Source organism: Caretta caretta, chromosome 4 (genome assembly GCF_965140235.1).
Source record: "Caretta caretta isolate rCarCar2 chromosome 4, rCarCar1.hap1, whole genome shotgun sequence".
In the NCBI taxonomy this organism is placed as follows: domain Eukaryota; kingdom Metazoa; phylum Chordata; order Testudines; family Cheloniidae; genus Caretta; species Caretta caretta.
In genome coordinates this window covers 29,165,071-29,190,609 of record NC_134209.1, presented here as the reverse complement: position 1 = coordinate 29,190,609, position 25,539 = coordinate 29,165,071, and the positions used below count along the sequence as shown (strand labels likewise).

At 41.5% G+C, this 25,539-nt stretch overlaps 1 protein-coding gene across 3 annotated transcripts in view; it reads right to left on the bottom strand.

The window, feature by feature from the left end:
- ARHGAP24 (Rho GTPase activating protein 24) overlaps positions 1-25,539 on the bottom strand; it is a 337,143-nt gene that overhangs the window by 308,158 nt on the left and 3,446 nt on the right. The window contains exon 1 of one of the 3 annotated variants that reach the window (XM_048848048.2): positions 15,604-16,019. The exons of 1 other annotated variant lie outside the window; for it this stretch is intronic. In XM_048848048.2, coding sequence (XP_048704005.2) covers positions 15,604-15,709 — 106 coding nt within the window. In that variant the 5' untranslated portion in view covers positions 15,710-16,019. Of the gene's footprint in view, positions 1-15,603; positions 16,020-25,539 lie in introns of those variants that run through there. One more of the 3 variants, XM_048848047.2, reaches the window with a different exon arrangement.

Below are 25,539 nucleotides of genomic sequence, written 5' to 3'. Positions count from 1 at the left end.
CAGGCTCCCCCTCCCTCCCCTGCATCTTGAATGCTGCAAGCCAGCTGATTGCCGCAGCCAGGAGGCAGGGGAGGGAGGGGGGAGGAGGGAGGACGCGGCGTGCGGAGTAAAGGGGGAGGAGTGGGGGAAAGAAGAGGTGGGTTAAGGGTGGAGGCTTGGGGGAAGGCGTGGAGTGGGCAGGCCGAGGGTTGAACCCCCCACCCCTGGTGCTTGCAGAGTAGGGGAAGCTGCCGTTGCCGCTGCACAACATGCTTCTCCTAGCTTACAGCACCTTCAGCCTCCTTGCCTGCCTCATTGTCTCCAGTGCCAGTGGGCTGTGCCCATGTGGGGTAAGGCGGGGGCACCTCCCAACTACAGTACTGTACTATATGGCAAAAAAAAATTTCCCTGGAACCGAACCCCCCTATTTACATTCATTCTTATGGGGAAATTGGATTTGCTTAACATCGTTTCACTTAAAGTCGCATTTTTCAGAAACATAACTACAACGTGAAGTGAGGAGTTACTGTAGTTAGCAAACTGTACTGGCATCCCGAATAGAAAAGGCTTTACTAGCAGTAATTTCAAAGTGATTGAACATCATTCATATAACTCATTTAAAATGAATCATAAAGCTTCTCAGTTCTTTGTAAAGAGACCAAGTGGCTGCTCTCTGACAGGGAGGCATGTTTATCACTCATTATTACAAAGATAATTTAGTCCTCATAAAAAGTGCAAGACTGATGATAATGAGGACGAAGTTCTCCATGGAGTCACAGGACAAATGCAGCAAAGGCAGTGGCAATGCAAGCATATGCACTTGACAGTGCAATCTTGGGGCAGCAAGCGCCGGCCTTCTCCTTACAACACAAATCTTTAGCCAGCTTCATCAGCATTATCTTGTCCTTAAAATGCTGCAATTCATTAAATACACAATTTTCTAAATATATAGTTGTTCTTATGGGTGGAGAAAGAGAGAGAGAGAGCTCTAATACAACCAACCTATTCAAGGCTAGCCTTTAAGCCTCAGATCTTCAAAGCAGTAGTTAGCACGCTGTGCTGGTGCCCTGAATATAGACAATGCTTTAATATACAAATACGCACACTTTATCGATATATCCAGCAGAGAGAGAGAAAAAATATGCAAGACAATATACTACGGTATAAAGCTTTTATTAGGATGAGTTTGGGATGGATGTGTTACTTGTGAGTGGTGAGGTCACAGGTAATATTATTCAAGTCCCCTTAAAAATATAAAAAGGGTGTAAGGCAGGGGCTGCTCTGGTCGATGGTCCCCTAAGCTCCCCTGAGATAGTGCCATTCTTCTCCAGCAATACCACTTCCGAGAAATTAAGTACTGAATGAAATTTTTGTATTTACTGACTGTTACGTAGAAGAAAGGTAGATATTCACATTACTAATCTGAAAAAAAGTGACCTGTCATTTACTAGCTTGAAAGGAGAACTTCTACTACCAGCAAAATAAAGAAACACATGTTAAGTCTCAACACATACAGGGTCTGAATATGTGGCAGTATGTTTCACTCAATGCAGGGCAGAGTCTAAACAGCACAAAAGAGCTCACAATACAAAAGATTTCACATCTATGACCAATATACAGCATAGCTTCACAACGAATAAATCTTATCAGACATACTACAGGGAAAAAAGTTAAACTATGTCATATTAGGGGATAGTGTTCCGTGGGTACTACAATGCTTGGCATTAGGTCTGGTTTTTATTTAACATCTACATTGCTCATCTTGAAGAGGAAATAAAAACAGGTTAATGACATTTTCTCATTAGGAAGAGCACAAATACTAATATCAGTGCAGATGAAGAAATAATAGAAGAAAACTAAGAAACATGGAGAGAAAACAGAAGATTAATATTTGAAAAAATGCAAGCTATCATATCGGGGGTAAAATAATCTGAAACTGATATACTCATTTGGTGGAAGAAATCTGGAAAGCAGTATTTCTGAAAGAGACCTAGCAGTGATAATAGATCACAAATTATGCATACATTAGTAATGCAATTCCATATGGGAAAACAATAAAGGTCAATGTAATACTGGTCTGCCTACTGATTTTGATTCTTGGGCACCTTTCAACCAGAAAAATATTGATGAACTTGAAGAAGTCCAAAGAAAAGAAACAAAAATTAGCAGGAGGCTGGCTTGGTGAAATGATGAGGAAGTGAACGCAATAACAATCTACACTTATTTGAAGGTTGCAATCACTAAGATACCAGGGCAATTATTTAGGGTGGTGAAAGAGGAGAAGGGTAGACATCAGGAATGCTTCTTGATACCGATTCATATTAGGCTGTAGAAAAGTCTCCCAAGGGGAGTGGTAGAAACTTCATTTGGTTGGGGTATTAAACTAGACTGAAAAAACCCTACCCACTAAAAATATTCAATAGGGAACACTCATGCAAGTTCTTCAGAGCAAGGAGTTAATGTGCAACATTCAGCACAATGGGTTTTTCAAGCTTGGTTGATGTTTCCAGGAACTGCTCTGCTAAGAAGTAAGTAATGGGTTATTTAGTCCATCTTCCTGCCTAATACATCTTCTCCACTCCTGATGGCTCTGATTCCATCAACCCAGCACTTTTCACAAGCACCACATTACATGAAAGCTGTACGTATAAATGAAATAACGAAAATATTGTACCATTTACATAACTGATATGTCAGAGACATAAAATTAAGATCCAATCCGATTTTTCCCAAAAGTTCCAAGGTGCTCAGATTCCAATGTTTTGATATATCACAAGGACAGAAGCCAGCCCCAAACTTTAAATTTGCATGAAACTTAACAAAGGTCAATGCTACACAGGCTCACAGCTCTACTACAGTAGTGAATAATGACCCCAGAGATTAGTGTACCATTGGGATAGTCATTTGTACAGCATTTAGAACAAAAATGGTTCCTGCATCTGAAAGTTCACAGTTTAGGACTTAGCCAATACAAGTGAACTGACAGACAAACGTATGGAGGACAAAGTAACAGTAGAAACAAGTTTGAGACATCTGAACACACAGTCACAGTAACTTGGCTCCAATGAAAAGCAAAATTTTATTTGGCATCTAAACCTCCCTTTTAATTTGTGGCAGCTCTAAGTTAATAGAATCAGCCTTTAACTTCTGCTGTGATTCACTGTAGTGATGGTTTCATAAGTACAATACTGTTACATCTCAGTCATATCACTGTTTTATATCTCAGTTCAGTTTCTCTGGTTCAGATTTAATTGGTCCATACTGCAATTCTTCTAAGCAATATTTTTCATTCTATTTTATTATTCATGCTCCCGGAGGTTTTGGGGCATGAATACCATATAAATGAAAAATATTATTACTATGGGAAAATTATATCAGCTACAGAAAAACCATAGCCCATTCACAGGGTCTGATCCTGATCCTCTTGCTCAAGGGACTAGCCTATTTTAAGTTAAAGGCAATATTCAGGGAAATATGGGCTGCAGAATAAAACCCATATCAATAGTTTCCCTTGTAAAGTTACTGTGGAATGATACTGGTAAACCTATATCAATGAAAGAGATGCTAAAATCAAGCTCTACTAGAGTTCAACATGTCTGACAACAGTAAACCTAAAAAGAAAGGAACAAGGGCCAGTAATTGTATCCAGCTACCCCAGTCTCCTGCATAGTGCTCAAGTTAAGCCAGCAGACTGTCTCCTTGTTCCACTTGTGGACAATTTGATTATCATACTGCTATAGTTCCCGTTTACCACTGCCCTAAGCTCCAGGATGGAGAAGATTCAGTGCTGCACCTCATGGCATCATCATCATCTTGCAGAACAGGAGGGCTAGAAACAGGAGCTTTGTATCACTGGTGAAAGGCATCGTCTCAGGGAGCTGGGTAGCACTTGCTTCCAGCCCAGGTAGATCCTGAAACAGCAACTATGAACTGAACACTTTAGTATGGAAAAGCTGATTTTAACATTAAGAAGTTTTTGTTGATGCTGTGAGCCCACACATTTGGATTCCTGGTAACTCAAGGCACTTGGGCTTTACAGAGAGAGGGACATGAGAAATAGTCCCAACAAGGTGGGTTTTTTGTTTGGTTTGTACATGGCATATACAGAATATATGCTAGTGTGATGCGAGTATAAAGGTTTCATCAATACTCAGTTGGAATGACCTGTTGCTGCTTTGCCACTATCAGTAATGCACCATCCCAAACTCATCAATAAAGCTTTTATTCTACCCCGCACTGTCATGCATTCAAGTATTTTATGAAAAACAATTACCAATGTTTTGCAGCATTAATAAGTAGGGTGACCAGACAGCAAGTGTGAAAAATCGGGACGGGGGTGGGGGGATAATAGGAGAAAAAGAAAAAGACCCAAAAATGGGGACTATCCCTATAAAATTGGGACATCTGGTCACCCTATTAATAAGTATGACTAAAGATGTGCCTTTAAGTCATTGGTTCCCCACCATCCCTTGGGGAGTTCACAGAGGATTAATCTCTCTCTAATAAGGGATGACTAAATTGGTGGTACCATTCTTTATAGCCTGCTCCTCCAGTATGGCCATCCCAGTCTGCCAACTGATACAGAAAAGAGGGGGAACTGTGACTGCTTCCTGCCACTCTGCAACCCCTCCCCGCCCCATTTGGAGCAATGAGACCCCTACAGTTGCACAGAAAAGGCACTCCTTTTGTTCTGAACATAGGCATGGCAATTGAGTCTGACCCTTAGATGTGCAACCTTCATGTGGAAGATTCCTTGCACTCAACCTTCTTCCACAGGCCAGGCAAGTGAGGTGCAAGATTTCTTTTGTACTCTCCAACCTTGAACATACCCCACACAAGATCCAATCATAATCTGGCTCTATGGAAGAACAAAAACGACTCTCCTATTCTGACATACTTTTTTTTGGCCATCAAAAAGCCTTAAAAGGATCTATTGTACTTTGCTAATGAATACACCTCTACCCCGATATAACGCGACCCAATATAACATGACTTCGCATACAATGCGGTAAAGCAGGCCTCCCCCACCACCCCAGGGTCTAGGAAGCAGGAGTTGGGGGGGCACTTTTGGGGGCCCCACAGGCCCAGAGTGGCCTGGGTGATTAGCAGGGGGCCGGGAGCAGCCCGCGCCACTTCTTTCGCCCCGGCCCCAGCCATGTCGCTTGGGGAAAGGGATTCTCCCTCCCCCACCCCCGCACTCACCGACAGCGGCAGAAGCGGAGCCACCCGGCCCCAGCCCGCTCCGCTCTGCCAGCTCCCAGCCTCGGCGCTCTGCTTCCCGCCGCTGGTGAGTGCGGGGGGCGTCCTTTCCCCTACCTCCCTGCACCCACCAGCGGTGGGAAGCGGAGCGCCGAAGCTGGAAGCTGGCGGAGCGGAGCGGGCTGGGGCCACATTGCGCCGCTTCCTGCCACGGCTGGTGAGTGCCTGTCACAGGCCAGGGGGTGTGGATGTCACGGAGCGGGGGGTGTGGATAGGGGTCGGGGCAGTCAGGGGACAGGGAGCAGGGGGATTGGGTAGGGGGTGGGGTCCTGGGGGTGATTAGGGATGGGGGGTGTCTCTGGAAGGGGCGGTCAGGAGACAAGGAGCAGGGGGGCCAAAGCAAGTTCGATATAACGCGGTAAGATTTTTTGGCTCCCGCAGACCCCGTGTTATATCTGGGTAGAGGTGTAGATTGACTATTATTATGAACAGCTTCTCTGTTTCAGTTATACAAAGCAACAGAAAAACTTCCAGTAACCAAGCGAAAAAGAAGGTTACAAAGTCTTCCACTTTGAGTTAAATTACACTGGGAAGCATGTGAGGGAATTTCTAATATACATACTTTACAACCTCCCAATGTCAAAAATGTACACCCAAAATGAGAACAGAGATATTACAGAGGACCACTGAAATGACGTAGGATTTGTTTCTTTATCATTGCTGGAAAATTTCAAACTTCAAGTTGCATGATTCACCCTAAAAATATCAAGAACTTACAGGCGGCTAGAGCACAGCAAATCATTTGTTATGAATAATTACATGAATTTTTCATTTTTCTGCCCACATGTCTGTCTATAGTTCATATCTCGTTCCAGAATTCATTCAACATTGTTACACTAAATTTTCATGAATTTGATAGGTTCTCTGGTTTGCTAGTCCTACTCTGTTGCTTAGTTGTTATTGGCTACAACTCACATGGTATTGTTTCTGTTCCCTGATTGAAGGAGAGTAGCAATTTCTGTTGGGAATGTTCATAGGAGGGAACTTTTTGCCTTCCGTGAATGCCCTAGCATAAGACCTTAACATTTGCTTTTTGTAAGCATTTGGGCTTGTAAAATTCATTCTTCATGAATGAGCATATGAAGCAAACACACAAAGGGGGTGTGAACAAGGGCAAAGTGATTTTTTTCAAACAACAAAGAGCCTTGGTTTCTCCCTTCCCCCTCCCCCAGTCTGAAAAAAACAGGCCTTTCCCATCTTTACAGGTTACATCGTTACATCTAATTTGCTTAGGTCTATAGAAAACATCTTTGTAAATGTTTTGGTTATGCTATTGTAATTGATATACAGTACTTCACAATGAGGCACAGTTGAGAGGCCTGTATTTCAATATTCACATTACAATGTCCTTGTCAGTCACAGAAGTACAGGAACTCCAGTCCCTAGATGTTGTTATTATGGGGCCTGAATATTTCCTCACTTACAGCATTGCAAATCAAGGATAATTTCACTATGTTGATCAAGTTATACCAGTATAAAATTGGTTTAAATGAGAGGAAAAATCAGGCCACATGTAAATTAATATTCATCAATTAAAAGAGTTAGAGCTATGCACTCAGTTACAATGATGTAAATCCACTGCTGTTGATGGAACTAGTTCAGATTTACCTCGGAGTAACTAAGAAAAGAATTCGGCTCTTGTTTTCTGCCAAAGGAATTCCTTAATCTATTAATGGCACCTCACATTTGGCTATGAAAAGTAAACCAACATTCCAACCAAACCTGACATTCCATTGAGATTAAACCAAAATCATCATGGGCTGCTGTGGAGATAGTTACTGATGCTGGTAAGATCATTCCAAATGATGAGTATAAGCTACTACATTTTCAGGTTTTTAAAGTCAGAGGCATTCATGCAGCTAACACTACATGCAATTCTTGAAAATATCAGTGTCCACAGTATGGAAGAGTTACTAATGCCATGCGTTTGAACAGTTCTCTTTTATAACTCCTTCAAAAATTCCTGCAGCCTAGGAACGTAACAGACATTCTTTTGAGAGGTCAAGAATCATTTTGCATTGAAGAAATCAAAAGTATGTACCAATTAAAAATGCTTGTACTGGAAAAGCTTACAGTTCTGGGTAGACTAGGATGAAATATCTAAGGATAAAAAAAAACATGGCACTGTGAATCAGAATACACTGAGAGCCAGCAAGTTTCTCTACTCAATTAATAAAAGAGAACCTAGATAAGCACACAGAAAGATATAATTACTGATTAGGCCAAATTCATTCCATTGAAGTTAGCAGAGTTACATCAGGAATGAGTTTATTAGTACCTTGTATTTTCAGCATCTTTCAATAAAAGCAAGTAGAGCTGGTGCCTTCACAAACAAGTGATAAGGAGATAAATTGATGAGGGAATTGCTGCTTTAGTTGCCTTTGCCCAGGCAGATAGTTTTGCTTTTTTTTTTTTTTTACCTAGCTCCTTGATCCAAAGTAAGAGATAACAGAGTGTTAGGATTGGGTTTTTCTTCATACGTCCCAGACTGTTTACCACCTGGTACCATCATAAAACTTTGGCTATCTTCTCTTACTTGCAAAAATAACCAAAAGGAAGCCATATTGTGATAACACACTACATTGTCACAAGACAGAAAGCATACCCTTACGTCCATATTATGATTAAGTATATGGATAAACATCTAGGGAATCCTAATGTGAAAGGGTGATTTTGTTGTGTCAGCCTCAACTGCAATACTGAAATAGCGGGGTTTCTATTTTTTAAAGCTTTGAAGAATTGTTACATTTACTACCCACACCCCCCTTAAAAATAACATACAATGCTTCCAAATGCAGTAATAGTTTCAGGGTGTTCCTTTTCCCAAGGGTATGTACACAATCCTGGTCAGGAAACAAAGCTCCTGCCATTTTTTCTGAGTTCTTCTGAAGTTAATAATGTCAAGTATTCTCCCGCCCCCGTGCTTTCCACATATTTGCATTACCATCAGCCACTGGGGTCTTGTAAGTCACCTCTTTTAGTCTAATACTAGATACAGTACTTCCATTCTTTATCTTACAGAGCTGTGAAACAGTCTTGGCAGTGTCCAAGTTGGTGGTATGGCGGGAAGGTTAAACAGGGGTCCAAATTAAAAACCAATTTAAATATCCAGGGTCAAATTTTTGAAGACTCTCCTGAACTCTACTCTTCATATGTTAGAGTACATCTCTTTGTACATGTAAAAATGCATTTTCCAAATTCATACTATTAGTTAGCATGCCTAGTAACCTGCTTTCATACATGTACATTTACCCAACTTTGACAACTTGGTGTTGGTCAAGGGATTATGTGGGGGAAATGGATTTATTTTGTCAATATGCTCTATTCAATTAAAATAAACCAAATTTTCAAAATGTAAATGTAACTGAGAAAGCCAAACTAAGTGTCTCTTTGTACCATATTGGGTCCAAAGACCAGATCTCTAACTAGAACTACAGTAGGAAGGTATCAAGAAATATTTTCCCCTATATAATAAATAAAATGATGAGGAAGATGGAGATGCCTATTGGTGCGAACAAGAAACAGAATCAAGAGTCTCAGGTTCTATTCCCACCTCTGCCACAGACTTAGCATGTGACAAAGCATTTAACTTCTGTGCCTCAATTGATCAGTGAATAAAATGGTAACACCACCTTCCACACAGAGATGTGATCATGATTATTTAATGTTTATATTAAGCATTGAGATTCTCCAGTAAAAGACGCTACCTAAGCAATTCAAAATAAAATAAATGAAATAGTCTTATTTTCACTATGCTGTTCACAACTTACAAATAATAGTCATTGTTTTAAACAGGGCTGGCTGGAAAACAACAAACAATTCTGTTTCACAAAACATTCTGCATTCCAAATCACTCCACACCAAATAGCAGGAATTTGAAACAGAATCCCCCAGATCTGTGCCAAACCAAATAAAGAGAATGTGTTCACCTCTCCCTCTTTTTCAAAATGCCATCCTGTACCTAAAACTTTCCTGACCAAAAAAAAAAATCATTGAAAACCATACGTTTCTGTATAACATTTTAAATTTAGATGAATGGCATTTTTCAATGGAAAAAGGGTGTCAAAAATTTTCTACCATTTATAGTTTTAAAGTAACTCTATAGATCCCACTGAAACTTTAACAAGTCAGTTAACAAAAAGAAATGGCAGTATCCTATGACGATTTCCAAAGTACTTTACTCTTTCCTACCACAGTAGCTTTGAAAACTTCTAGCAAATGATGAGCTATCCAAGAAACACAGCAGAAAAATAAGAGCCACTTTTTGTGCAATTTTCAATTAATGAGACTCAGATTCAAAATGTTTACTAATATCAGTTTCCATAAAAGCATCCAAATTCAAAATTAATCTAAGCATCCAAATTCAAAACTGCAAGAGTCATTCAGACATCCCTGCTTCTAGACATACTAAAGTGGAGAAGCTGGCTAGAAGCCTAACTGACCCATTTAGGTGTATGATTTCCTGCTGGCCCTCCTCTCCCTCTAATATAGAGCTGTGCTCCTGCCATCATAAAAATGTAGAGCTGAATGGGACCTCAAGACGTCATTTAATCCATTCCTTGCACTGAGGCAGGATTAAGTAAACCTAGATCATCCCTAAAAATAAAAGGAGTACTTGTGGCACCTTAGAGACTAACAAATGTATTTGAGCATAAGCTTTTGTGAGCTACAGCTCACTTCATCGGATGATCAAGATCATCCCTGTCGTTCTACTAAAAACACAATGCAATGTCATGGGATGCTTCTAGATACAGTACATACAATGATGAACCCACAACAAGAAGTGCCTGATCTTCCATTGCCTTGCCCCTTCTGCAGTCATTTACACCTGCAAAAGTGAGTGTAAATCTCTAGCAAACCGAAGTTCTCCACTCACACTGGTGCTAAAACTTTACACTCACTTTTAACAGGTGTACATGACTACACAAGGTATACAAAAGTGCAGAATCAGGTCTCAGGAAACTGCTGTGAGCCAAGAAGAAGTCTGAGTAGAATTCTGCTACAGAGCACAAAGCACAACTTGGTTTACTACATGCTGCATAACCAGATGATTGTCTATTTTATGCCAAGGTGTATAGATTCATAGATTCCAAGGCCAGATCATTGTGATCATCTAGTCTGACCTCACATAGAACATGGGCCATAATATAATTACATTCCCCAACAATACATTAAAAGAAAGTTGCAAAAGTCAAGAACTCACAGGAAATTCCCAAAATAAGGTTGCCCGCACAACTTTAATTCTGCCCACTGTGCATATATTTATCAAGATAAAGCTCTTAATTACATGATCACATACAGTTTTTTCTACTGGACCCCCACAGGATGGAGTTACTCAATATATTATTTTTTTTATCCTCCATATTCAATGTGTGGCCAGGCCTTATTTCACTCACACTACACAACCTTGATTCATTCCCTGAGCACTGTCCGTCACATACATGGAATAAAGGAAGGGGTCGGGTGGGGACGATAGTGTGTGATCATGTAATCAAAGACAGTATCATAATGCATATACACAAGGGGGTCAAATTAACTCTGGCATTTCCTAATTTTTCAGTCTTTAACACCACAACCTTTATGTTCTCTTAACATATGTTTAATGAAAATTTCCCTTTTTTGTCTCCTCCCTCCCCCCAAAAAAATATACCCCACTATGTAAGATCATCCTGACACCCACACTGGACCATCAGTGAGTTCAGACTCTAGCACTATGTCTACGCTGCAGCTGGAAGTGTAATTTCCAGCCTGGGTAGACATACCCGACAGAGCTAGAGTCCTAAAACCAGAAGGGCAGCTGCAGCTGTATGGATGACAGACAGGCTCACCACTCTGTGTACAATATTATATGAAATCCGAGGCACATACTTGGGGCAGCTAACACATGCTGCCACCCATGCAACCACACTACTATTTTTAGTATGGCAACTCAATCAGAGTTAGTGCAGGTATGTCTACCCGAACTGGAGATTGTATTTCTGGCAGCAGTGCAGAGATATCCTTAGATCCATGGCACAGACCTGTGTCATTGCAGGTAATGAAGTAACTGATAGCAGCAGTAGGTTATCCTCCTATGTGGGCCAGTCACTAAAAGGGGGGTGACATAATCCACTAGCAAGGAGTAACAGCTATTTTCTGACTGTGGAGGAATGTGGATACAGAGGACTGCTGGGCTCAATTCTATCTGGGGAGTATTATTTAGTGGTTGTAAACCTTTATGTGCCTGTGCCCCAAGCCTGGACCCTGTCCACTTCTGCTGCTATCCAATCATCCTATCGTCAATCCTCTTCTGCTCCTGGCTCCTGCCATCTCTGCTTCTACAATCCTCTCTGCCTCCTCCCCCTCCAATTTCTCCCCTCTCTGCCCTCCAGAGAAGTTTCTTCCTCCACCTTCTCTTCACTGCCTGAGTCCAGCAATAGGAGCATTGAGTGCACAAGAAAGTCTCTCTTTGCTGGCATCACAGTAGCTGCGGGGAGAGATCATAGAAAAAATCCTGTTCAGCCCTTCAGCCTGGGCTGGAGCATGTTGAGTACAGATGGACACTTCAGAGAATTTAGCAATCAAACTCAAAAGTCTCTCGTGGGCATGTGCACACGGATATTTTTAGAGGCATATAACTTGGCCAAGTTTGGGGCAATTTTCATGGACATGAAAAATAGCTCATCCCCGACTCCAGGATGCCCACTGCCAAATTTCAAAGTACCTGCTCCAAAGCATGGAGGTGCTATCATTTCTCAATGAAGCAGAAGAACCTTTTAAATGGGCAAAGCAATATATTTTCTCTAGTTCCTTTCTTGTAAACAGCTGAACCATTTTAGCTGAAAGTTCCCAAAAATGTTCAGCCAGAGGCAGACATGCAGCATGAAAAATTTCAGCCTGAACAATTAAAGTTTGGGACTCTTACAAGCAACTGGAAACAAAATCTTATCATGGGAATTGTCAAGCAACCCTAAGAATAGATGGCACTGTCAGCTTCACCTATTTTTCTCATTTCAGATAGCTGGGGTTAATGTGCATAGCTGCCTCATATATCAGATTTATTTAGCATGCATTCTGTTTTTTTCAGCTTGAATCCTTGTGCCACCATTGTTAGATAGTTACCTTAATTTTTCCAGATGGGGTAACTAAGCGAGGTGAAAAGTGACTTGGCTGAACACCACATTGGGACTGTTTGAATTCAGGAGATTTTGGCTTGCATTCCTGAGTTCTAACAAAAGATACAATTCTGAGCTCACTTAGACCCTTGTAAATCAAGAGTAGTTTTACTGAAGTCAATGGTGAGATCAAACCAAGGCCCCAAAGCCTGCGTCTCATCTTTACACATAACACCTTCCCCTTGACAGAAAAAAGGGCAAAGTAGGTGAAGTTGACTCAATATACGCGAAGAGTACTTCTATTCCCATTTTTACACTTGCTTTTCCATTTTGTTTAGCACATGTTTTTAACTGACTCATACTGACTATAACTAAGCCACTCTAAGATAATTTTTCCAAAAGAACAACGATACAAGGATCCCAGATCTCAGTTACATTACACAATAAATCATGAGTCAAGATTAAGAATGCTATGCTGTCATAAATCAGCTGAGCCTATAATGCTACTAATTCATGAGAGTATCTACAAATGCAAATACATAAAAAAGTGACTGTATCTTGTGAGCAGACAAATACTATTGTCTTCCACAACTTAGAGAGGATTGCATAATTCACTAACAAAGAGAGAGATCAAAGACTGAGGGTATCTGGTACTGAGAGGGATTAAAGTAAATTGATTATTTTAGCATGGAAAGATGGAACAGCAGAATGTACTTGGAACAATACTGATGTACATTAGCACCAGCTGGGGATATAAAAGTATAAAACCTGGCAACCATCAGCCTGGATTAACTGAGTTCAGGTACTTCCACAACTCATGTCCAAAATATCTTTGTATTATCTTCAGATGGAAGCTGCCTGTTTGCTGCAGGTTGCCATATAAAGAGTATATTATACCTTAGGGCTTTTGTATATTGTCAAAGAAAAGAACTCCCAGGGTACCTTGGCCACTTATCTCCAAGCTTTTAAGTAGGTAAATGCCACATTAATAACCCTCATGACTGACGTTCTCAGCCTGGTATAGAGAAAATAGTATGGGCAGCTACAGTGCGAGCTTTACCTACACTCTCTCAATAGTGTGCTTCAAACCGGACCTGAAGGGTTCTCTCTGGCGGTGCATGGTTGTGTAGTTTGGATATTTCTTTGACAGAACACTTGGCTACTGCTCCTTCCCCCCCTCTTTGCAGCAGAGGAACCCATACATATCGTTAGTAAAAGCCAGGGGGGAGGAAAAGAGTGAAAATCTATTAGATAAATCAGTTTTGTTACTCCATTTGCCTTTTCATCTCAGGTTTTATTTGATACAGAATTGAAATGAAATAGAATAAAAAAGCTCTTTTTTCTTATTGTTAAAGATTGGAATGCAGAGGACGTGTGTACCGTGCTAGTTGTTAAAGAACTAGAACTTCAAAAAGTCCAGTAACCTGAGAGGAAAAGACTGTCCACCACGGAAAAGTACACATTTAAACTGTGTATTATAGCTTTTGTTTTTTTAGTTCAAGATTACATTTAATAAGACGTGTATAGAGCACCTAGTACAAATGAGACCTGACCCCAGACTGGGACCTCTAGGAGCAATCACAATGCAAATCAACAATAAGGCTTCTGACAGTGTACTCAGTTTAGAGGTTTCAGAGGAACAGCCGTGTTAGTCTGTATTCACAAAAAGAAAAGGAGTACTTGTGGCACCTTAGAGACTAACCAATTTATTTGAGCATGAGCTTTCGTGAGCTACAGCTCACTTCATCAGATGTTGTGAGTTGTAGCTCACGAAAGCTCATGCTCAAATAAATTGGTTAGTCTCTAAGGTGCCACAAGTACTCCTTTTCTTTCAGTTTAGAGGTCTACTTTTAAAAAGACAGGACAAAGGAAATAAAAAAGTGGCTTGCCGATCTACAATATACACCCAACGACAAATCACTAAGTATCAGATCTGCGTTTGAAAAGAAAATACTCAACTTTTTCCTCAAAGAGGATGAGGCAAATCTCTGCGTAATAAGGCAAGCTATGGCTTTCCACAAGCAAATCTGACTAAATACTAAATATGCCTCATTTGGGGATATTTCAGTTACCTCATGTTTTTCAGAGACAGGAAGAGTTTTATACAGAAAGTATTATACAGATAAATTTTCCTCATACCATGCACCAAATCCTAACTAAAAATCCATCCCCAGTAAACTCTTTTAAGACCAAAATTCTGCCCTTAGTCATACCTATGCAACCCAATGACTTCAGTGGGGCTTCACAGCTGTAACTGAAGGTAGCATTTAGTTCCTCAAAAACATGTTTCGAATACTGTACTACCAAGGTAACTACAGTTTCTACAGTGTGTGTGTGCGCGCACGCGCACTCACATTTTTTTCCAGAATTTTATAGGTTAACAACATTCCATGGATTTGCACCATGTCCTACTTACTGATCAGATAGTTGTGTTGCTTAAAATGCCCTTCAAAATACTTCCAAATGGACTCCCCCTTTCAACTAGATCAAGATCTGATATCTGGAAATGACTACAAGTCAAGCAGCACAAAGCTAAGCTTGTCAGAAGAGAGACAGACAGATATATATTCCCAACACAGTATTCTAAGGACCATTCTGTCAGAAAGATAATAAAGAGAGGTTTGTGGCGAGTCTCATGGAAGAGTTAAATGACAGGAGAAAGCTTGTAGCAAACTCAAGGCAAGCAAAATTTGACCTAGCCATTTGAGAAATAATTAGCTGCCATTGATCCTCAAACTCCTTTTCTCTATGTCCACAAATGCAATCCTAATTATTTTGCTGAAAAATTGCTGGTCAACCAGTGGTTTTAGAGAATCAGTCTCTTTCATGGAGCCAGATCTATTCCCTGCCATCCCTAACTGACAAGAGCATCGTCTCATTAAGGTCTGTCTGCTGTGTATTCAAAATAAAAATCTGAAATACCACAAATGACTTCCCTATGAAATTCTTCTGTAACAATCAATATTTATAACCCCATTATACCAGCTTCACCATGCCCCTGACGACTTTTACTTTATTGTTTTATTGTCCTGAATTCATTTGGTATTCAGTATCGTAGCACAGATTGTAAATTAAATTATTAACTGAGTATTTCCACCAGGTATTTCCCTTTAATTTCCCAATAGTTCATGGACACTTAAAGAAGCTATAAAATCTTTACTGTGTAGTCAGGTAGAGACATAAAACAACAACAATCATAATTAACATGTCCTTGTGGCTAGGGAAGTATTTTTTGTCACTCCCTAAAAGAATAAAAAACAGCAAAACTCACGATTCACAGCTTTCCTGTTCACGCTGGAAGATGAAGATATCAGAAGCAGCGTCCCAGGAGTGACACCATCAAACAGCATGCAAATGTCTGAAGGGAATCTAAGCATTTAGGATTCTCTTTTTAGTGTTAGGAAGAGACCACCTTTGCTGAACTGATGTTCTGCACTTTTCAAATTGCCTGGTAAAGGTATCTGGAGCAGCGTGTGCCTGCATTATACGGCACTGCTGCATGAAGGCTTAATCTTGTTACATGATAAATAGTCTCGACCATATGTGCCATGTGGTGCACATTCAACTTGCTGCTCTGGTCCTTTCCTGGTGTCAGCAGAGAGGCATTCTGAGCCCTGTGAGCAGTGTCCTCAGGCTGAGGACAAGGGAGAGAGAAGTACATGTGGGAATTCACCACATATTAAACAAAGGAGGACTCCACAGCAAACAGTGAGGTAATATAAGTGCTGCACTGACAGAACTCTGTCTGGCTCTCAGATTCACACTACAGCCTGCACAACCAGCCACCCACCTCGTTCTCCCTGCTTATTCCCCTCACATCTAACAAAATGATTTGTCTGACAAATGCAAAGCTTAAAATGATTAACACTGGTTTCTCCCACACAAGGTCCATGCTAACCACTACAAAGGGCAGAGTGTTAAGAATTGTTATAGAAGGTGATAGCTCTTTGTAATAAGTTGTCTGTCTTAAAAGTTGAATTATTATGAGAATCCGGCATAAGTGTTTATGACAGCCACATTCATAGCCAGTAAATTCTTCAGGATTAGTGTTATTACCAGAAATGTCAAAGAAATTAATGATTGGCTCATTACTGTAAAGAGTTACCAAAGACAGAAAGTGATCTAATGCAGTGGTTCTCAATCTTTCCAGACTACTGTACCCCTTTCAGGAGTCTGATTTGTCTTGCGTATCCCACGTTTCACCTCACTTAACAACTACTTGATTACAAAATCAGACAAAAATACAAAAGTGTCACAGCACACTATTACAGAAAAATTGCTTACTTTTAAATGACTTGGAATATAAATATTCTATTTACATTTCACTGTATAGTATACAGAGCAATATAAACAAGTCACTGTATGAAAGTTTAGTTGGTACTGACTTTGCTAGTGCCTTTTATGTAGCCTGTTGTAAAACTAGACAAATATCTAGATGAGTTGATGTACCTCCTGGAAGACCCCTGCGTAACCCCCAGTGGTATGTGTACCCCTGGTTGAGAACCACTGATCTAATCTGTGTGAGAGATATGGATTTGTTGTGGATCTTTTCTTCTCTTCTAAGACAATGTTGGGTAACACTTTATATGTAGGCATGGAAAGGTTAGATTTTTATCGGTAAATGTTGATTTCCCCGTACACAAACACCGACGAAAAAATATTTCCATTTAAAAAGGTAGGCAAAGAAAGAAAAATGCCGCTTGAGAGTTCAGAGTTTGATTTAAGGATATTTACTTAGCATATTTTGACATGAGATGTTGACCATTTATATCTTAATGGTTATGAAGCTTTCACTTTTTGAATCTCAGCATCTGTGATTAAATAATTACCTGACCCCTCCCATAATTTCATGGAACTTGAAAATTTAAAACTGAAAAAATTCTTTAAAATATCTGTTATCCATTGAAATTATATAAAAAATAAAAATTAAATTCTGCCTCCTCTATTTATACATATCAAATGCTCCTAACCTACTCATTTGGGGTTGGATTGCCTCTCTACATCTGGCTCTGGCACATTTGCAAAGTCAGCTGTAAGATTAGGGCCCATGTTTGTAAACACAGTCCTGCCCTAACATTTAGTTAGTTAATTAAAAATACATAATAAAGATCACTTGGTTTTACATATATCCATGGATTTCAAAAGTGAACCCCAGGAATGTGGTGGGATCAGTCTGGGCAATATCCATCGTGCACAGCATATGCCAAGAGTGGGGGAAGGATATTACCCATTTACAGTAAAAGCTTTGTTATCCGGCATGTTGGTGGAATGGGGGGTGCTGGTTAGTCAAAAATTCCAGTTAACTCAGAGTTATACTTACCAATGGGTGCGGGAGGGGGCTCAGGTTTAAGAGTGCAGGGCATGGGCTCTGGGAGGGAGTTTGGGTGAAGAAGGGGATTCAGGGCAGAGGATTGTGGCACAGGATTGGTTTTGGGGTGCTGGATCCAGGCAACATGTTCCTCAGCTCCTAGGCAGAAGCCCGGCCAGACAGCTCTGTGCGCTACCTCTGCCTGCAGGCGCCACCCCCACAGCTCTCATTGGCCGTGGTTCCCGGCCAATGACAGCTGTAGAGCCAGTACGTGGGGTGGGGGCAGTGCAGGGAGCCCCCATGGCCATTCCTCCACCTAGGAGCAGGGACACGCTACTGCTTCTGGGGAGCAATGCGGAGCCAGGTAGGGAGCCTGCCAGCCCTGCACCAACTGGACTTTTAATGGCCCTGTCAGCGGTGCTAACCGGAGCTGCCAGGGTTCGTTTTTGACCAGACATTCCGGTCAAAAACCGGACACCTGGCAACCCTATTGAAGATTTGCATTGGGAGATATCAGAAATGCCAGTTTCTAGAGATTTCCGGTTGGGAAAGTGTCAGATAACACAGCTTTTACTGTATATCCCTTTACTCTAACCTTAAGTTTATTTTGCATAGAAATAAAATAAGAGCACTATATATATGATGATTTCTCAATTTCTTGCCGTTCTCACATTAACATCCCTTAGGAAAGACACCTGACAAAGCTTATCATACATCTGAGTGTATACAAACATGTAAGATTTAAATATATCACCAGACATGTGTTTCTGAACGGTGAAGCCAGCTGGAACAACTCTGCAGATGCTGTGGTCTCCTGGGAGGTGCATATTTTTAACTCCAAGCTGATACAAATGAGAGTTGGTGGCACTCCGAACCTTGCAGGATCAGATCCTTATGTAATATGACCTAGTTGCAATAGTCCACTTTTTCATATTCTATAGGGGCATTTACCAAGTTCTAGTACTGTCAGACAACTATTCAAAAGTCATGAGACTGGACAAAAAATCATAAATGTTAGATTCCTTTCTTTCACCTTCAGAGTTTTGAGCTTTTAGGGTTCGTGATTTCAAACTTTCCTCTAAAAACCACAGCAACTAGTAATGTATTGCTAAAAAAGAGCAAGAGAGCCGAGATTCTCACGTATCATAACTCCAGGTGCTGGGGCTTTGAGAAATATATCAAATGTCACAAAAGTTGCAATAAAATCATCAGTGCCAGCAATACTGATATTGCAAGATAAATTAAACCAAATATTTTTTGAAGTGCAATACTATATATTCTTATAGACATATTAGAAACAAATTTTAAAATTTGCTTCTAGTATGGTATTGCCATGTCATGCTAGAAGCTGTTTTAGCTGGAACCCCTTTTTAATTCATACTTGAACTTGGTTAAAGGCACTTTGTAAGGAGGACTCTTGTCATACTTGTACAGTGCTAACTAACATTTAAGACTCAATTTTACACTGCAATAAATAATCAGCAATTACTAATTTAGCTCGTAGTAACAGTGTAATTAAATCTAAATTAAATCATATTAACATTATTAATTTGAAGTGCAGATATCAGAAATATAACTATATAAAAATAGCACCACCCAACATACCAGTACCCTGTGTTTCTGAGTTATATTTGCTTGCTTTATATATCTGTATTTACTGAGGAAAAAAAGATATGCAGATGAAGTTATCACAGAACAAGCTAGATTCCATTCTGCCTCATATATCAAAAATTAAATTAAATCCCAACCGTGTACCCAGTTACTCACATACCAGGGCCCTAGCTTCTATGTTTGTAGTCCAGACTCTTATTATTGGCCACGTTACATAAGCCAGAAAGAACTCAGTTTGACGTCTGATTGAGTTTGTAGGGTTGGACTTTTTCCATTACTTTTTAAACTCAGAAAATTTGACCTAGAAGTCATTGAGGTAGAATAGGCATGGAATCCAACGAGATCATTCTTAAAAATTCACAATGATTATAACCACACTTTAAAGCCAGGCACCCATTTTTATAGTATCTCTTTGTCCTGTGTTTTGCCAGAATCTCATTTATTCCTGCTCAAGACAAAGCAAACCCAGACTTAAAAAGTTGCAAGTATTAAAAACTGTGCTATGAATTCTTATTTAACTTTGTATTTTATAATTCATTGACTGTAAGGCATAGCTTGTTTCTTCTGAGTCTGCTCCAGTCAGGCCCTGCAAAGAAATGCCTTCCCCTCCACCCTCCAAAGCCATCCATTTACTTGTTTCTGGGGGCTGAGAGTGAAAGTTAAGACAGAGCTGTGGAAACAGCTGCACAAATATTACAAACTGACAGTAACAAGGTTTCTTTCCACTGTGCAGATTTTTTGTTTTGTGTTTTTAAAACCACTTTACAGCGGATAACCCCAGTGACTATCCATGCATGCAAGACATGATTTTGATCTTGTTCTCTGAGAATAGGTAAAGGCTTAATTTTCTCACTCACACACAAACACACATTACACAGCACACCTTCCAAAACAATACTCTGATCATTAAGCGGTGCTGCAGTCAATATCAATCAACATATCAATTAAAAAAATATTCATAAGCTGTCATTTAACTCATAGTTACTCCAGCATTCACATATTTGTCATAGCAATGCAAGTTTACAGTGTGTTCAAACAGGAAGTTTTAGAAGTTTGTTTTATCCTGTCCTGGGCTATTCACCAATAAGTAAAATTTTTATCTCTTGGTCATAGACCAAGTAGTTCAGGTAGATATGACTAGCAACACCTTACAACAATAATTAACTAAATTAAAATAGCCAGTCCTAAATACACATCATGATAGTCCTAACAAGATCCTGGTAGTATCATGGCATGCAAAGCTCTAACGGTTGGATGATTTTTTTAATTTACCAATTTTCTGAATTTTTTTTTAAACAAAATAAATTAACCCTCATCCAGTGCGCGAATTAGAAATATAGGGCCCCATCCTCAGGTCTGGCTAAACTGCATTCACTGCAGAACTTGAAGAAAAGGAGGCAAAGAGGAGGTTACATTTTTCCATCTTTATGCCATTTTCCGTTCTTTAGGTGATATGGCATTTCAAGCAACTTAGAATAGCCTTCGGCTGATTTAAATAACATCTGGCTGCAGTGGCCCTCCAAAGTGGCATTCCAGCAACTGGGATCACTCAAGAAGAGAGGTGCTCTAGTCACAACCTCTTTCCACCACCATGTCCTCTATGCTACAGGCTGTGAAGGTGAATATAGCACAGCCACTTAAGCCAGACTGAGGCTTGCTTTCCACTGCTTCTATAAGCCAGCCTTAGGCTTGCTTCCACTGCCAACAGATCTTGGTCGGCGGCAGCCTGGATAAAACCTGGGACCTTTGGAGTTTAATGCATGAGCCTCTACCGCATGAGCTAAAAGACATGTGTCTAGTAGCCAAGGCTGTAACAGGCTCATCAATCTCTGGCTGATCTAAGCGCCATTAGAGGGGGACATATGACCACACCAAGCATGGGTTACATTCCACAGGGCCAGGCCGGCTTTCCACTGCTCCGGGTGGACCACACATTTCAATCTTTTTCTAAACTCATATCTGTGGGGATTATGCCACTACACACTAATGAAACAAACCATGACCACATACATACAAACACATTATGATCATTAGTTGGGACTGAGCCTGGAATCTTTAACACCAAAAGCACGTTTGTATCATCTGACCTAAGAGGACAAGCTTTGCTAGCTGTAAGCAAGCAGCAGGCTCTTATGCTAGCTGATGTCCCACACATAGGACATAGAAGAGCTTATCTTTTTAGGTCATATTACTGTTGGCTGAACACCAGCTGTGCAGTAAGAAGTTCTAGTTCAATTAGAATCCAGCCCTTTGTCGCTGCAGGGTTCATCTCTAAATTCTTCTCCTGTACAAGAGCAGCAATATATTGTGTATATTTGTAGATTGCCTGAAGATCCTTTAGCATTTGGCTGGAAACACACAGAATATGTATTAGAGTACATATACTGCTTTACCCTCCCTTAGTCAGGATGTACTGACAACCAACAACTTTCAGGCCCATTCTACTCTGTTTTAGGTTTCCCGTAAGACCTGCATAGGACTGGGGATGTGGTAACTGAGGGAGAAGAAATGGTTTCAGCAAGACAGTTAAGGGAAAACCCAGAATGCTGGGTTTAGGGCCCAAGATTAGGCCATAGTGAATAGGGTGGGCTGGGGCTGCCCTCTTCTCTCCCAGGTGAGGGAACATCCTGACTCCTTCTGGGTCCAGTCAGCCCCCTTGCCCCCCAGAATCAGGGGAGTGGGGCAAGCTGGGTCACGTAAAGAGAGACTTAAAAGTCACAGTCAGGGAGAGACCTGGATGGAGCCGGGTCGTGGTCAAGGTCTCTCTCCCAGCAAGTCAGAAAATAAGCTGCCATCTCCGTAGACGTTTTAAAGGAAACAAAATACTACTATTTTGGCCTTTTTGTCAGCACCACCACATGCCGGGGTGAATTTTATTTGTTTTTATACATGCTCCAAAAGCATTCTGGTGTTTGACTGGTCACGCTTCCCTATCAATACAATGCTCCCTGTTCTGGAGATGCTGGGGGCAGTCCACTGATGTCAAGTTTTGAAAAAGCATTAGGGGAACTAAAGGAAGCACAGTTGTGGCATCCATGTTTCCACATACAACACCCATGTTGTACTGATTTATCTTTACTATCTGATGGCTGCTCAGTGACCTACGTGCAGGATTTCATATATTCCACAATTCCAAAGCTGTGGCAAGTGCCAAGGAATTCACCCCTTGCTGAAGAATTAATGCTCCAGAATCTCAGCTTTTTTAGAATATATGTATTTCTAGCCCTTATGATTGGGGAGATAATCTTGGAAATGCAGAATGCAAACTGATGTAGTGATCTCTGCGGCGGGCCTGAAACAATAGCTTTGAGAGCAGTAAACTGCCTGATTTGTTTCACTCAGAGCCCTGTAAATTCTGCAATTCTGTTACTGCACAATTTGGCAATTTCCAAGATGCCCCAGAACAAACACATATTTGCTCCAGAGTTCATCATTTTACATTTGTTTTGGTTCCCTGCCTACCAGAACCTACCTGCCTTTGACTTTTGCGCCTCAGTTTTCCCAAAAGCAGAAGTCACTTTGATTAGAGTGCATGCACCCTGCACGATTCCACACAGCTATGCTGCCAGTGGTGAAAGAGCCAGCACTGGCCTGCAGCAGGCAGCCATGAACTGAGGGAACTCAAAAGAAGGATGCTGAGAAACCCAGAGAACAGTGCAGCATCTGAGGCCCAGATAGCCAGGGAGATGAGCTGCTGATACATCCCCTTACCTGGTTCTGAGCTACAGGAACCAAGTCCCACTGAGTTGGGCAGCATGGAAGATTGGAAAGCAGTTCAGCCTTGAAAATTATCACCATCAAAAATATTCAGCCGAAGGTTATGCCAATTAAATTGGTCAGCTATGACCCATAACTGTATGGGGCTAAGAAAGGAGGCATGAAGGGTACTTCATGACAAGAGAATAAATTAATGTTGCCATAGAAATTTTTTGCCACTGTTGTGGAATTTAGTCCTATTATGCCAGGGAGTATAATAAGGCCCTGTCAAACTAACAAGATATTTATTTTGATGAGATTACAGATCCATCGATAAAAGGTAACAGTGTTGAAGTAATATACTTAAACTTGTGTAAGGTATTTGACTTGATACAATACAACATTTTGATTAAGAAGCTAGAATGATACCATTTAATGTGTGACATATTGTTGATTTTGTAGGACTCAAAATGTAATTGTAAATGTGGAATCATCATTGAACAGGGTGATTCTAGTGGGCTCCCGCAGAGGTTGATTCTTGGCTCTACACTATTTAATATTTTTATCAATGACCTGGAGGGGGAAAAAAATCATTACTGATCAAATTTGCAGCTGACACAAAGATTGAGGGAGTGGGAAATGATGAGGAGAACAGCTCACCAATACAGAGCAAAATGAATCCCTGGGCCAACCAAACATTATACACTTTAGTAAAGCCAAATAAAATCCTACATCTGTGAACCACAAATCCATGCCATATTTGGCCTAGGAAGCACTGACACTAAAAAAGATTTGGAGGTCTGGGTGGATCATTAGTTGAACATGACCTCTCTGCGCAATGTTGTGGCCAAAGAGGTTAATCTGATCCTTGGATGTATAAATGAAAATCTCCAGTTACATTGATTACCATTCCGTATTTGGTGCGACTGCTATTGGAATACTTCAAGCAGTTCTTTCAGGGAAGAGCCATGAGAATCATTCCAGGATTGGAAAACAGGCCTTAGACTGAAAGAGTCACGAAGCTCAATCTATTCAGCTTACCAAAGAAAAGGTGACTTGATCACAGTCTATAACAGTGGTCACCAACCACTCAATCGTGATTGACTGGTCGATCCTAGAGAATCTCCCAGTTGATCGCGATCTCTGGTGGCACAGGACGTCTGTCCTGCAGCCCTGGGGGCTGGGGGGTCTCCTCTGTGCACTGCTCCCACCTGTAAGCACCGCTACTGCAGCTCCCATTGGCTGGGAATGGGGAGATGTGGCCAATGGGAGCTGTGGGAGTGGTGCTTGCAAAGAGGGGCAGCATCCAGAGCCACATAACCCCCCCCGGCGCATTGGCCCCTTTCAGGAGCAGCATGGAGCCAGAGTAAGCAGGGAGTCTGCCTTAGCCTCCCTGCACTGCTGACCAGGAGCTGCCCAAGGTAAGTGCAGCCAGGCGGGAGGTCGCACCCCAACCCCCAGCCCTAAGCCCCCTCCCGGAGCCAGCAACCCATAGCCCATGCTGTACCCCAAACCCCTGCCCCAGCCCTGACCCCCCCCCCGAGCCAGTACCCCGCACGCCCTCCTGCACCTCAGTGCTCTGCCCCAGCCTGGAGCCCCCTCCTGCACCCCAACTCTCTCCCAGAGCTTGCACCCTCCTGCACCCCAACCCCCTGCCCCAGGCTCAGCCTGGAGCCCCCTCCCACACTGAAAACCCCTCGGCCCCAGCCCAGACCCCACACCCGAACCCCAAACCCCTACCTCAGCGTGGTGAAAGTGAGGGTGGGGGAGAGCGAGCAACGGAGAGGGGACGATGGAGTGAGTGGGCAGGGCTTTGGGGAAGGGATGGGACCCCGGGGAAGGGGCGGGTTGATCCTGGGTTGCCCTTAAATTCAAAAAGTGATCTTGTGCATAAAAAGGTTGGAGACCACTGGTCTATAAGTACCCACAAAAGAAACAGAAATTTGATAACTGAAGACTCTTCAATCTAGTAGGCAAAGATATAACAAGATGCAATGGCTGGAAGTTGACACTAAACAAATTCAGACTAGACAGATGGCACACATTTTTAACCGTGATGGTAATTAACCATTGAACATCTTACCCAGCATCACGATGGGTTCTCCTTCACTGGAAATTTTTACATGATGATTGGATATTTGTATTATACAGGATGGCAGGTCAGACTAGAAGATCACAAGGGTGCCTCCTGGCCTCATAATCTATAAATCTCTGTGAAATAGTTCACTGTTTCAGTTCAACGAAGGCAACTGTCCTTAGCACAAAACTTAGTGGCAATATTAGAGAAGAAGCCAAGAAACGAATGCACTTGGAAACAAAGGCCCTGATCCTTCAAGGAGCTCTCTGCAGAAAAGTCCCCAAAACAGAACCTCAATTACTTCCAGGATGCTCTTTGCAGGTGTGGGGGGGGGAGGGGGTTGAGAGAAGGTGGAGGTTTGCCAGCATGGAGTTACTTAGAAGGTCGGGGCTTCAGTAGGTCCCTCCAGGTCAGAGTTGAGGCTCTTTTGGTTCGTCCTGGGGAAGCTTGAGCTCCCACCATCTGCTATGCCTGCTCTAAAGGTAAGAAAAACTTAGATTTTTCAGGGCTATCAA